Here is a 12594-nt window from a genome sequence, read left to right on the forward strand (position 1 = left end):
CCTGGGACAGAGTTCCTATGATACTACCAGATATTTCCTAAGCCATGTGTTCTTTGTCAAGAGGATATCTATTGCTTATAAGATTACTGAAATTTGAGTTTCTGTAATTTAGAACAGTCTGAACTCTAAAAGTGGCATATACTGTGGTATTATTGTGATTTGGGGATGGCCAGTGTTCTTGTCATTTCCAAATATTTGAGATGTTTTCTTCTAGAACTTGGCCTGATTGTTTGAATTACTACACTTTGCACAGGTAGAATGAAGATTTTCTTGGGGATTACCCCCATCACAACACTAACAACCTCCAAAGTCAGGAGCACTTGCGGTTTTCATGAAAATAATCTGCCTTAAAGTTTATTGGCCCCTCTGTCACTTTTTAACCTGTGTATGTACTTTAAGCACTGTGCCCATGAAAATTAAAAGAAAAAAATCAGGCTTTCAAATCCTGTCTAAATTAGTATTTGCCAGAAGTTATATATCCATAATATACGTGTAGGAGTGTTGCACCTAACAGATCTGCAGACCTGTATCTGTCCTCTATCTCCCTTAAGAGCACTGTAATTTTGCATACCTGCTGGATCAGCTGCTAGTATGCTGGAATTCTTGTTTTTTTTATGGGGTAAGACAGCAGATGAAGGTTTTGAAGAGACCTTATTATTCCCCTCTTTATCAGACTCCATTGCTACCAAGGACGTATCTGTGAAGAGGAAAAAGAGTTCATCTTCTTTACTGCCCAGACCCTTTGACTCTTGCTCTGTGCTGAGGGCAGTAGCCACAGTCAGAAAGTTTTAATCTGTAACAGGCCTGCAAATAACATTCTCATGGAAAATTTTAACCAGGGCATTCTTATAGCTGAATCTCACCCACTGTGCCTTAAATATTCTGGAGTGTACCATGAAGTGCTGAACACAGACTGCAGGCACAGTTCAACAGTATTTTTAAATACACATAAGCCCAAAAAATGCATGAACAGGTTAAATTAAAGAGGGAAAATATGAAACCTCTCAGTTAATTACAGCTGGAAACATCTCAGAGTTCAGAAACATGTCAACTGCATTGATTCAGCTGTAGCACTTGAGACTCTGCTTAGGGTCAAGGGCAGCCATAAAGCTGGCACTGGTGGCAATGGCTGCTTCCCAAATTAGTCACCCCAAATTATACCCAGCAGAGCAGTAATAACATCCAGGGAGTACTCCCAACTCAAGAGCAGGAAGAAAACGCCCTTGCAATGCTAAAGGATCTTGCCTTTCAGCTGTATTAATGGAAAAGTAGGAGAAAACAAAGGGGAAAACACTGGAACTTGTGGCAATTCTAATTCAGATTCTAAAATATCTGCTCCCTTTCTTTCCAATGCACAGCCACGTGGATCTTACTCTAGTGGGTTCCATGTGAGGCTGCTTAAGAAAAATCTAGTCTTTTAGAACTGTGTAACAGTTCTGTGCAAAACCAAACCATTTTCACTGCAACTGAAGAATGGCTTCTTTAGCAAATCTGAACACAGATTTCTCTGATAATTGAACTCCTTTGCTGTCCTACCCAGAAATAATATGATACAACCACCAAATCTTTAGTTAAGGACTACTTATCCAGTCTGTCCATTCTGAAGAGGCTGAACCATTAACTAGGCCACCTGTTTTAAAAAAACCTGGCTGTATCATGGTGAAGAATCTACACTTTCCTCTTGCAGGGCACCCACGTGTGCAGGCTGGCCTGACTCTGCAGGATAAGAACCTACTGGATAAACAGCACTGTCAACTCCAACAGCCAGGGACTATCAGTCCCTGCCAGCACTGGGCCCTTAGGAAGGAAGAAAGGCCCCCACACATACCATTGGCAACACTAGTGACCTGCTTCAGCATTGGCTTTTCCATTTTTTTGGCGTAAAAAGCTGCATACCACACTCGCAGCTCAGTTCCCGGGGGGATGTCCTGGCAGGTGGTGAAGTAAATGTCATTGTCATGCTGGAAGGCTGTTAGGTTTTGATGCTCATACTCGGTGGCTGGGCGCACCATCATCATCCAGTTGCAATCATCTTCGTTTGTGGTGTCAAAATACACCAGGGGCCCTTCCTTCTGGAACACCTGCCAAGCAAAATGTGCACGGAATAAAAACCCTGAGAAGTGATTCAAAGTTAAGGGAAAATAAGTTATTTTCTGCTTTTGCAGTGGTTTTTTTTCAGAGGACATCAGGGACGAAGCAAGCCTCAAGTCCTGCATCAGGCATCTTTCATTTAGTCACACCTTCAGATGAGACAGACAGCCAGGTGCAAGATGGGAACAAACTGAACAAAATCATCCCAAGAATTCTTGCTATAGCCATCAGTTTCCCAAAAAATTACTGCATACATGAGTGGAAGGGTATCCAAATAGCCATCAGTCCAAGGCACATTTCTAAATCTTTACTTCTGACGACATTAGGTATTAGTAGAAACTCAGACTGAATTCCATTCTTAATGTAGCATTTTCCTACCAAAATTTGTCAAGAGAGGAATAATACAATACAGGACAGAAAAAAGCCCCACTTCTTCTGCATGTTCCATAAACCTAATGCATATGTGGATCATTAGGCAAATTCAATCAAATTGAAGAGACTCATTAAAAGAACTGAGCTTCTATAGTTTGGTTCTTCTGTTCCTTGCCCAGAGAATGTTTGTTTAGCTCATCTCTTACAGGGCATACCTAAAAGATATTCCAAATAATCCCCCTTCATATCTTTGTTTTCATAGTGTTAGCATTAATTTATCACAGGTAAAACTGACTCCTTGCTATTTATTGCTTTACAAATTCTGTGTCTTACCTTCAGGGGAAAAACTGATTCTTTCTCCAGCTTGAGAACTCTCTTGCACTCAAAGGGGCCAAACTGGGTACGTTTCACCAGCTGAGTCAGAGCAAACACTCCCTCAGTCCCATCCTCCAGCTGTCTTATCTCCAAATTAGAAGGCAGAGATGACCTAAAAATTTAAGAGAGAGGGAAAAAAAAAAATCACATGACTGATTAGGTTGGAAAAGACTTCCAAGATCAGGAAGTTCAACCTTTGGCTGAACACCACCTCATTCAGTAACAGTTAGGCACTGCAGGAACCCGTGGAAGAAGGAAGTCAGCATTAAACACAAGTGTTTCTGTGCCCCCAGCCTCTCTCTTTTCCCAAACTTGCTTCTGAGAAGAACTGTAAGTACAAATACTGTTACCACATATAATACACAGAGAATGTCTTCCCAAAAATTCACATGACTGGCCCCACAGTATTGGTTTTACAGACCAAATGCAATTCTGTTTTTTCATGTCTGTGCTAACAGATGAAAAGCTAAAAATAATCAGACAGGCTACTGACCACCCTGTAGAGGTTGACACTGGCAGAACTGCTTTACTGCCTAGATAAAGGGAAATACCAAAAGATTGCAATCATAGTCATAAGCAAATTAATTGAAAAAAAAAAAACTTTTAGCTTGAAACATACAATAAGCAGCGTTAGAGAAGTTCAGCAGATGTTTCTCAACGCTGCTTTTCTAACCATAAAGCATCCATTTTATCTTTTCAGTAAGACAGAGGGAACAACAGACGTGGTTAAGCAAGCAGACTTTTTTTAAAAGATTCATATCCAGTTTGTGGTTAAACTTGTCCTCGACCTCAGATAACTCATTTTCAGTTACTGTTCCCCAGATGTAAAGGCTGCAATTAAATTTCTTCTTTCCTTTTCTTATCTTACCCGATTTCAGCTGAAAACTCTTCAGGAAAATAAATACATTTGTCTGCAAAAAAGTCAGTTTTAAATTCTGATTTCAAGTCTATGGTCCAGCAGCCCACACTTCCACTAGGGAAAACTTTGCATTTGCACGTCAAAAGGAGATTGAAAACCAGTGCATACACCATAGCTGCAAACATTCCCAGTTGGAACATCTCGACATTGAAATGCAAGTTCAAAAACAGAAAAAGGCAGGAAATAGTAGTTTGTCACGGAATGTGTGTAGCGCAGGCTAGACACTTACTACACTGCCCATTTTTTGTATATAGTAAAAGCACCTCCCTCACCAGCTTCTATGATTCCAACGGGTATTTTTAAATTACCCTCAAGCACCTGTAGTGTCAGGGCTGTTAACCATTAACAGCTGCTGGAGGGGATCATCCCGGGCAGGTTTCCAGGCACAGGAAGGCAGTGCCTGGCAGGAACTGCAGGGAAATTCCTCTTCTGGGAAGGCCAAGAAAAGCAGGGGCAGCTCCTGCACAGTGCAGCCACTGTACTTGGTGGGACACCAAGAGCATCCTGCCCTGGCCAAGGGGTCGTGGCACCCAGGTGGCAGATCCAGCACATCAGTATTTGTTACAAAATGATGCTGGGAATGCACAGCATGGCCTACACAGCCAGGATGTGCCAGACTTGCTGCCCACGTGCCTCTTTTCTGCCTGTGACTTCCCATGAAGAAATATGGAAGCCCTGAACACATTATATAACACACAAAGCCATCTGAACACTTCCCTTTTTGGATCTGTATTACATCCTCACAATGGTTGGTTCTTTTCCTTAGCCTTACATTCTACACCTTAATATGAATTTCGCTGACAGTGCCTGATTGTCTTTCCCTGTAAAAGTCACTACTCAGTGTTGTTTTCTCCCAACTAGATTGAGTCTATTTGTTTCTTTTGGCAAACACGAATGTTTCTGCTGCGCTGTCACAGATTTGCTGACAGAACTATTACCCCTAATCATTTGCAAAGACCCACAATAATGAGAACAACTTGTTTTGCTTCTAAGTGGAGGAGTGAGAGATCATATACATGTATGAGAAATCCTCACACACTTCTCTGAAATTAATCTGGTGTATCTAAGGGGGATAAAAGTGGCAGGTACTCAACCACGACAGGAGTCATCACCCCATCTGGCACCACCTGACTTCTTGCCAGAAACCTCAGCAAAGAAACCAAGTCCTGATGAACAGCAAGTTATTTTTTTGGCTTCTATTCAGTGCAGCACTTAAGTGTGTGCATCAATTTTTCTATTTAATCAAGGCCATGTGCTTTCCATAGATTTCTGTCATCCTCTGGGACTTCAGTTTCCAGCTGTCAGCGTGATATCCACTGAACAGCAAATATGCTTTAAAGGACTAACATAGGCATTGGATTAGACAGGATTGACACAACCATTTCTTACCTTGCCCTGCTCAATACAAAGGAGTCTTTGACTGTCACCACTGGGCCCAGCTCAGGACACTCTGAATCGTGGTACTGCCCACAGTCCACGCACCCTGCAAGGAACCAGACAGAAAAGGTTGGTGGAAAACACTTTTGTAAGACAGTTCCCTTCCTCTTTCAAGAGAAACCTAGCACCACATCAGGTAAAATACATACGTAGAGAGGCAGATATTTATTTATATTGCTTAAAAGACCATAAATAATTGAGCACTGAGTGAACAGCTGGCAGTTCTGTAGGTGAGGTAACACAAACTGTGATCAGCACAATCAGAAGACAATTGCTTAAATTCTCCCACAAAGGAAAATAAATGCCTTACACCCACAGTAAATATTCTGCTTAAAGATGGCATTATTCTTCAGATAAAGTGCTGCAACACGTAGCAGGTAAAGAAAACCACATCACTGCCTTCCCCAGGAGCTGGGCTGTTATGAACAGCTTGGTGGTGCTTCCAGTGACAGAAGGCACAAACCCAGAACCAGCAGCAGAACTGGCACAGGGCTCAGCAGGGCAGCAGCATGTCCTGGGAGCCCAGCTCTGCCTGGCCACACGCACTTGTCACCCACAGGGCAGGACAGAGACCTCCCAGGTACCTCCTGGTGCCTTTCCAGACAAGTCAGCTGGCTGCACAACACACTGTGGCCATCTAATTCACTGTCAGCTTAGCTAAATTAACTGTAAGTTTAAGTGGCTGTAAATTACCCAGAACTGAGTGGTTCCTAAGAAACAATTTTCAGATGAGGATAATTTGAGGCTTTCTAAAATAAGCTAACTTAACAGGATTCCAAATGCTTATACACTGCTTCACTGTGAAAAAAATAGCTGTCAAACTGCCCTGCCTGGTCAGCTGCTGACACAGCTTCAGGAGAGATCATCACTCAGGGCTTGTACTGCTGTGGTGCCTTTTGCATCTGAGCTCCAAGCTTACAAGAGCAAGTCAGGAAACCCCAGAAAAGGAGTAATGTAAGGGTCATTACACCTTTTTTTTTTAGGAAGACATGACAAAAGCCAAGTCATTCCAAGGTATATCCCCCCTGGCAAAGCTACTTGGTGCTCCAAACTGGAAGCTTCTCCCCCCACCAGGTATTCATCCCAGTGAGCAAAAATACTTCTAAAACAAGGGATTCCAAACTGCTTCACATTTCTTCTGGCAATAAAACCAGCTTAGTAGTGAAAAAAATACATATATTTGTCAAACAGCATTTCTGGCTGGTGCAACCCCCAAGCCTGGTCACTGCCTCCTGTCGAGCTGCTTGTGCTGCCTTCTGGTGAGCCAAGGAATGAAGCAACCAGCTCTTCACATTATTTTTCAGCACAAGGAATTTCCCAGCCTGGCTTGCTGTACAGCACCACGGAGTTATTGTACCAGAGGAAAGGATCCATGGGCAAGTACTACTCACAGAGCACCAGCACCAGAGCTCAGCCTACAGCTATCCTGTTCACTGTTCCACCATTCCCCTGCTCCAGGTGTGCCTGTAGCCCGGGCTGCCCTTAATATTACTGAAATAATCTGGGCTAAAAGCAGATTTCCCAAACCAGAGAGGGCAGAGGAATGACAGAGGAATGTGTAAACCTGACTGCTGAAAAGAAATGGACTGTCACCCATAAAGGGTTGTCATAACCAAGGGGACAGGAAGGAATAGCCTGAGTAACAGCTTCTGCAACGGGCTTTGCTGTCCAGAGAAAAAAGCACTTTGTCATTTTCCTCATCTCCTGACTGCATCAGGGCATTCCTCACTTCTGCAAAGATAAGCCTCTGAAAGGTGCAGACAGCACTGCCCACAACTACAGGCAGGAATAAGGCACACATTCCTCTCACTCCTCTGCAGAGGAATGACCAAAGCCAAATGACATTGTGTGGCACAGCTCAATATCCAAGGGATCCCCTACAGCAGCCATTCCCCAAAGCTGGTACACCCACCATATGTGACACTTTCAAGAGATTACAGCGACAGAAGAAACACAAAAACAAGCATGGGAATAATCATAAAATACCCCAGGGAGGCTGTATTCACACACTTAGTAGAAAGAAAAATTCCAAAATTCTCTTGTCTATGAAATACATATTCAAGGATGTTTATTACTGGGAGTGCACAGTGTCATTTATAGCAACTCACTTTTTCAGAACATAAGCAGTCCCCGTATCCCGTGGGAAAAACTAATTGCAGAGAGCACAAGAAAAAGCCCAGTGACCACAGCCCCCACTGGAAGGAAGAAAATCATGTTGTGTGACACCTTCTATCTAGTTAGGAGTGGTATCACATCCCCATTCTTTTTGCTGTCCACAGAATCTTTTTATAAAGGGGAAGATAAGGTAACCACTATTGGTATCTGCATCTCAGAAAAAAGGCAGAGTCAACACTTTTTGAAGGAAGCTGGTGGAGGGAGAAAATTCAACTTTCTGATAGTTGCCATAAATGCAGCTGTGGAACCATCAAAGGTAAAATACTGTGGATCAAAAAACACAGGACGTGCTCCATTCTGCTCTCCCTGACTGGATCCACAACATCTGGGCCCTCTCTGCTCACACAAGGACTCCACATCCCTTAACTCTTTTCCACTGTGACACCGGGTCCTGCATGTGCAGGCTGCTGACAAAGGAGGGGATTAATGTGGGACCCAAGCCTGCCAGCCCAGCTGCAGCAAGCATGGGACACTGCCCAGCCTGGGCACAGCAGTGCTGCAGCCTTTTCTCACCCACCAGCACCTCAGGAGCCCAGAACCCAGTCACAGAGCCCAGCCTGGCATTCAGGGTAACACAGAGGGCACAGCAAGAAGCACAGGCAGTGAATGCCATGAGTGATACCTGCCAGGGCAGCTGATGCATCTCAAACTGGGCTTGTTCTGAATGAATTATGAGTCTGCCTGCCCCTGCTGCAGAGGTGCAGATGCCCAGGTCAGGCCAGAGGTCAGAGTTATCCCCAGACACCCCTGGCTGCTAGAGCTGGTTGTATAAACAAAGGGCTTACATGAGTGTTAGACCTTCGATATCACTCACTTCAGCCATGAAAAAGCTGTGCTGCTAACTCACATTCAGAGGTTTCATTGTGTGTTTGCCAACAGCATCAGAATGTGTATGCTTAAACTACACAACCTCCTCTCTATTCACCCATTAGCTGTTGGAGCCTCCTTTACAAAAAGCAATTTTTCTAAAAAAAATCTTAAGTCTGGTTTAGTCTTTAATTTCAAGCATTCTGAGTAGACAAGTCACACACAGTGAGAATTAGATCCTTTTCCTAATACTTACAAATAAACATAATCTCCTCACTGCCATCTTCAGCCATTATTTTAAACCTGCCAAAATACAAAAGACAAAGTTAGTTCTGAATTTACTTTGACTTTCTGTATTATATAAACATCCCACTGTGAAGTAATGATGCTGACTGACACAGAGCCCACCCAAACACATTAATGTCCCTGCAGGAGTATCAATGGAAAATTAAAGAAAAATAAAGTTTTTAAAAAGCCCCCAGAGACTGCTGTATCGTTACATGTGCTGCAGACATCACTACCAAGGAAGCCTCAATGCGTGTGGGTTCTCAGGCATTTCTCTGTGAGGAAATGCTGTCTCCTGCTGCTCCCCATCTCTGACAAACTTCCAGCCACTCCTGCATCCCCTGCTACAAAGCTCCTGTGCAGCCTCAGAACACACAGGGCCAGAGGATAATCCAGGTCAGCAGCAACCACTGCAGGAACAAGGCCCAGTGCAACATTTTATTGATCTGTAGTTTAAAAAGAATATCTCTGAAAGGCAGATTACTTATTTAATAAACACAGTAATCTTAAATAATCTTAAAAACTGCAGATACAGTGACAGATCTCTTCCAGAGGCAAAGGGATATTGTGGTACTGAGCACCAGAAAACCCAGGGGAATAAAATCCTACCTCTGTCACTAGCCTTCTATGCAATGGTAACTAACCAATTTGATTTCACAGTTAAATAAGGTTAGTCTGTATTCATTTCATTAGTGTCAGTCTGTATTAAAAACTTGCATGAACACTATTGCCCCTCAACAATTAAACTATGGTTGGCACAAAGTCTGATTATGTATGGCTAAGACCGCAATACAAGCAGGACCCAGGAGAGAGTTTTTTCTCTTTTCTACCCCAAAAAAGCAATTTTGCCAATGCCTCAGAAGAGAGGCAAAGCAACACGAAGATCATGACCCAAGTCTGAAAGGTGAGGCTGCAAACCATTAAGTGTATTGGCCAAGAGGAGGACAGGAAGGAGTAAGAGCCTGAATTCTGTGAGAGGGAGAGGAAACATGACAAACCAAACTCACAGAGCCCTGGCTGAAAACAGATAAAGCATTTGCTACTACAGCAACAAAAGCCAAGCCAGAAATGTGGGAGCACAGGCAGTACTCAGGATCAGGACTCTTCAAGCACTGCCCTCCCCAACTCCACTTGTCTGTCTGCAGCAGGATCCCTCCCTAACACTCACTGCTGTAAGGGGCAAACACTCCCCATCCGTGCCACAAGCTGGCCCTTTCTGGGCTGCAGCTTTTGGGGACTAAGCTCAAACAACAGAACAAACATTTATACAAAAGCCCAATGCTGGGCATGAACAGCAACTCCGGAAATTTCCCCACATCTCTTATCCTGAAAGCAAGGTGACAATTCCACAGGTATTTAGGGGAGTCCAAGCACAGCACTGCAAAAGCAAGTGGTATAAGCTGATGTCAAAAATGGTTTGCCTTGCTTTTTAACCAACACTTTTTTTTTTTTTTTGATACTTTGCACTATTTCAAGAGGGGTATGCCCAGCTGTTTTTAGATAGTTTGTGTCCTGACAAGACTTTAATCCTAAATATGGCTGAATTAACAAACAATCAGTGGTTCAGTGGTCAATGGTCAGTGCAGCCACACCACCCAAGGCATCCACCCTCCAGGACGTCGCTGTGTCGCATCCGTGGCAAACAGCAGACTGGGGACAAGTGACATTACAGGAGCCTTCAGATGAGAATAGCAACAAAGGGGCGGAGGAATCATCAGCGCTGTTCAAGGTGATGGGAGGAAGCGTGAAGGGCCCTCACAGGTGCCTCACGCAGCCTCAGCGATCTGCATTAGCGCAGCTCCCTCTCTGCAGCAAGGGCTTCTGGTGCTCTGCACTCCCAATCCTGATCCATCCTCACCCCTCGCTCCCAGACAAACACCGCTGCCTGCTTTACAATTCCGATTTACACCCTCCTCACCCGTGCTTTACAACTCCTCCTCCCTGCTCTCAGCTGTATTTCCCAGGGGTTTTTGAAATAAACCACACGATGCCACCCGCTCCAGCGGGTAAACAGAGTCACGATGTGCCACTCACATGATGGCACTGAAGACAGGCTGCAGGATTGTTTTTGCCCTCATCTGCTGTTGCTATGGGCCACGTCTGATTTTTTTTTTCCTCTTTTCCAACATTTGTAACAGAAAAATACTCCATGAAGTCACTCATCCCACTGCTCTTAATCCTGTTCTTGTCTTGCAGGGATAATCAAAGCTTCTGGGAGTTCCAAGTATTTTTTACATAAAACAGAGAGTAATCATTAGCAGTCAATAATCAGGAGAAAAGCCACACAGACAAAATTAGACCCAGTACAAAGCCTAATTCTGATGGCAGTAAAAGAGCAGAAAACCACTTTATTTTTTGGCTTTTATAATTAGATGAGTGATTTTATGCCCGAGAGTAGAGCCACACAGCTATGCACAAAAATTCCAGCTGTGACACAAGCCTTGGAGCATATCTGGAACTTGAGGGAACCCAAATGAAGACACCGAGGAGCTGCAGCATCGCAGGTACCTGCTTGCAGCCCATGATGTGCAAAGATACTGTCAGGGAACCACTTGAGCTGTAAGAATTTAAGAATGGATGTAAAATCACACTTTCTCCTTATAAACTGCTGAAGAAAGAAATCAGGCTCAAGTGCTAAGTTGAGCCATTTTGATCTTGCTAATGGATTAAAAAAAAAAAAAAAAAAAAAGTAGGTCAGAAAAATTAACGGAACGCCTGAAAATCTGTGCTTGAACTTAATGATCAACAAGGCAGAATTAAAATTACCCTTTCAGTGAGTGTGGGCTTCTATGAGTGTGAATAACTTGAGAGCACAAGCAGACGGGTGCTGCACGTATGTATGAGGAAGGATGCGCTTAAAAACGCAGTTTTCCTCATGATGTAGTAGAACTTGCTCATGCTACCGCTCAAAGGAATTGCAGAACATCTGGTAAACTATAGTGAGGCCTTGTATTTCTTCAAAAAAATAGGGCCATTCTATCAATTATTGTTGAGGAGGGAGAGGATTTCTAGGCCAGGCAGGGGGGCACGGAGTAACGCAGCAGCTGGCGGGGTCTGCGCCACCTGCCCTTCCCAGCACTTCCCGCGATGCTGCGAATAAACTGCACGCAAAGTTTAATGGCCCTGAGCAGAAAAGGAGCGTACTGCAGAAAATTTCACGTGTGCGAAGCCCCGCAGACGGCAGCTCCCCTCCTTTTGTGTCCTCGGGCTCCCACCGCACCCTCTCCCGGGGCACACGCCGGGGCAGGGCAGCATCCCCGCACCTCCCTCCTCCTCCTCCTCCTCCCAGCCTCTTCCCTCTGGATCACGCCCTCGCACCTGGGAGCTCCCAGCCCCCTCCATCCCCAACCCCCTGCGGCCAAGCCGAGGCGCTCCCCGCTCCCGGCCCCGCATCCCCGCGGCCGCCACGGCTCCGTGCCCTGCCCGGCCGAGCCCGCGGGGATCGCGCCGCGCCCGCCCCTCAGGGACCGCGCTGCCGCCGCCTCCCGGAGCCCGTCGGGGCCCGGGATCCGGGAGCGGCTCCGCCGGGTTTTGCCTCGGACCCGCCTCGCCCCCTTCGCTACCGCCCTCCCGGCCGCTGTAACAAAGAACAGGCGGCCTGGAGGAGGCGGCGGCGGCGGAGGAGGAGGAGGCGGCGGCGGGGCCGCAGCCGCCGCCGCCGCCCCGGGAGCGCTCGGAGCGGCCGCCGCGCCCGCCCCGGCCCCGCCGCGCGTCCCGGGGAGCGGCGGGAGGAGCCGCGGCGGGGCGGGCGCGGGGGGTCCCGGGCGGGGGTGGCGGGGAGGGCGCGGGGTGCGGCGGGAGGAGCGCGGGGAGCCGGCGTTACCTGCCCCGGGAATGGCCAGACCCGGATCGGATCCGCGCTCCGGGTTCCGATCCGCTCCGGAAACCACGCGCCAGCGGAAGCCGGCGCCGGCGGGCGCGGAGCAGGGCGGGAAGTGTAGTGCGGCGGGGCCGGCCCCGGCCCTGACCCCGGCCGTGTCCCCGGCCATGGCCCTGCCTCACTGCCCGGGGTGCCGCCACCCGGGTCCCCTCCCGGGCGGGTCCCACGCCGGAGCCCCCGGAACCCTTGGCGGCGGCTCCCCGGGCCGGGCTGCAGGCGGGCGGTGGCCGCGCTGAAGGTGGCGGAGCACCCG

General features: G+C 46.6%; 1 protein-coding gene across 4 annotated transcripts in view; it reads right to left on the bottom strand.

Moving 5' to 3' along the window:
- PRDM15 (PR/SET domain 15) overlaps window positions 1–12383 on the bottom strand; it is a 35608-nt gene extending 23225 nt beyond the window's left edge. For all 4 annotated transcript variants that reach the window (XM_068179574.1, XM_068179572.1, XM_068179573.1 and 1 more), the window contains exons 1-6: window positions 12285–12383; window positions 8433–8479; window positions 5147–5240; window positions 2797–2950; window positions 1829–2081; window positions 572–697 (exon numbers count right to left, since the gene is read on the bottom strand). In XM_068179574.1, the coding sequence (XP_068035675.1) occupies window positions 572–697; window positions 1829–2081; window positions 2797–2950; window positions 5147–5240; window positions 8433–8469 (664 nt within the window). In that variant the 5' untranslated portion in view covers window positions 8470–8479; window positions 12285–12383. The remainder of the gene's footprint in view (window positions 1–571; window positions 698–1828; window positions 2082–2796; window positions 2951–5146; window positions 5241–8432; window positions 8480–12284) is intronic.
- Window positions 12384–12594: the final 211 nt, after the last annotated feature.

Source organism: Anomalospiza imberbis, chromosome 2 (genome assembly GCF_031753505.1).
Source record: "Anomalospiza imberbis isolate Cuckoo-Finch-1a 21T00152 chromosome 2, ASM3175350v1, whole genome shotgun sequence".
NCBI lineage: Eukaryota > Metazoa > Chordata > Aves > Passeriformes > Viduidae > Anomalospiza > Anomalospiza imberbis.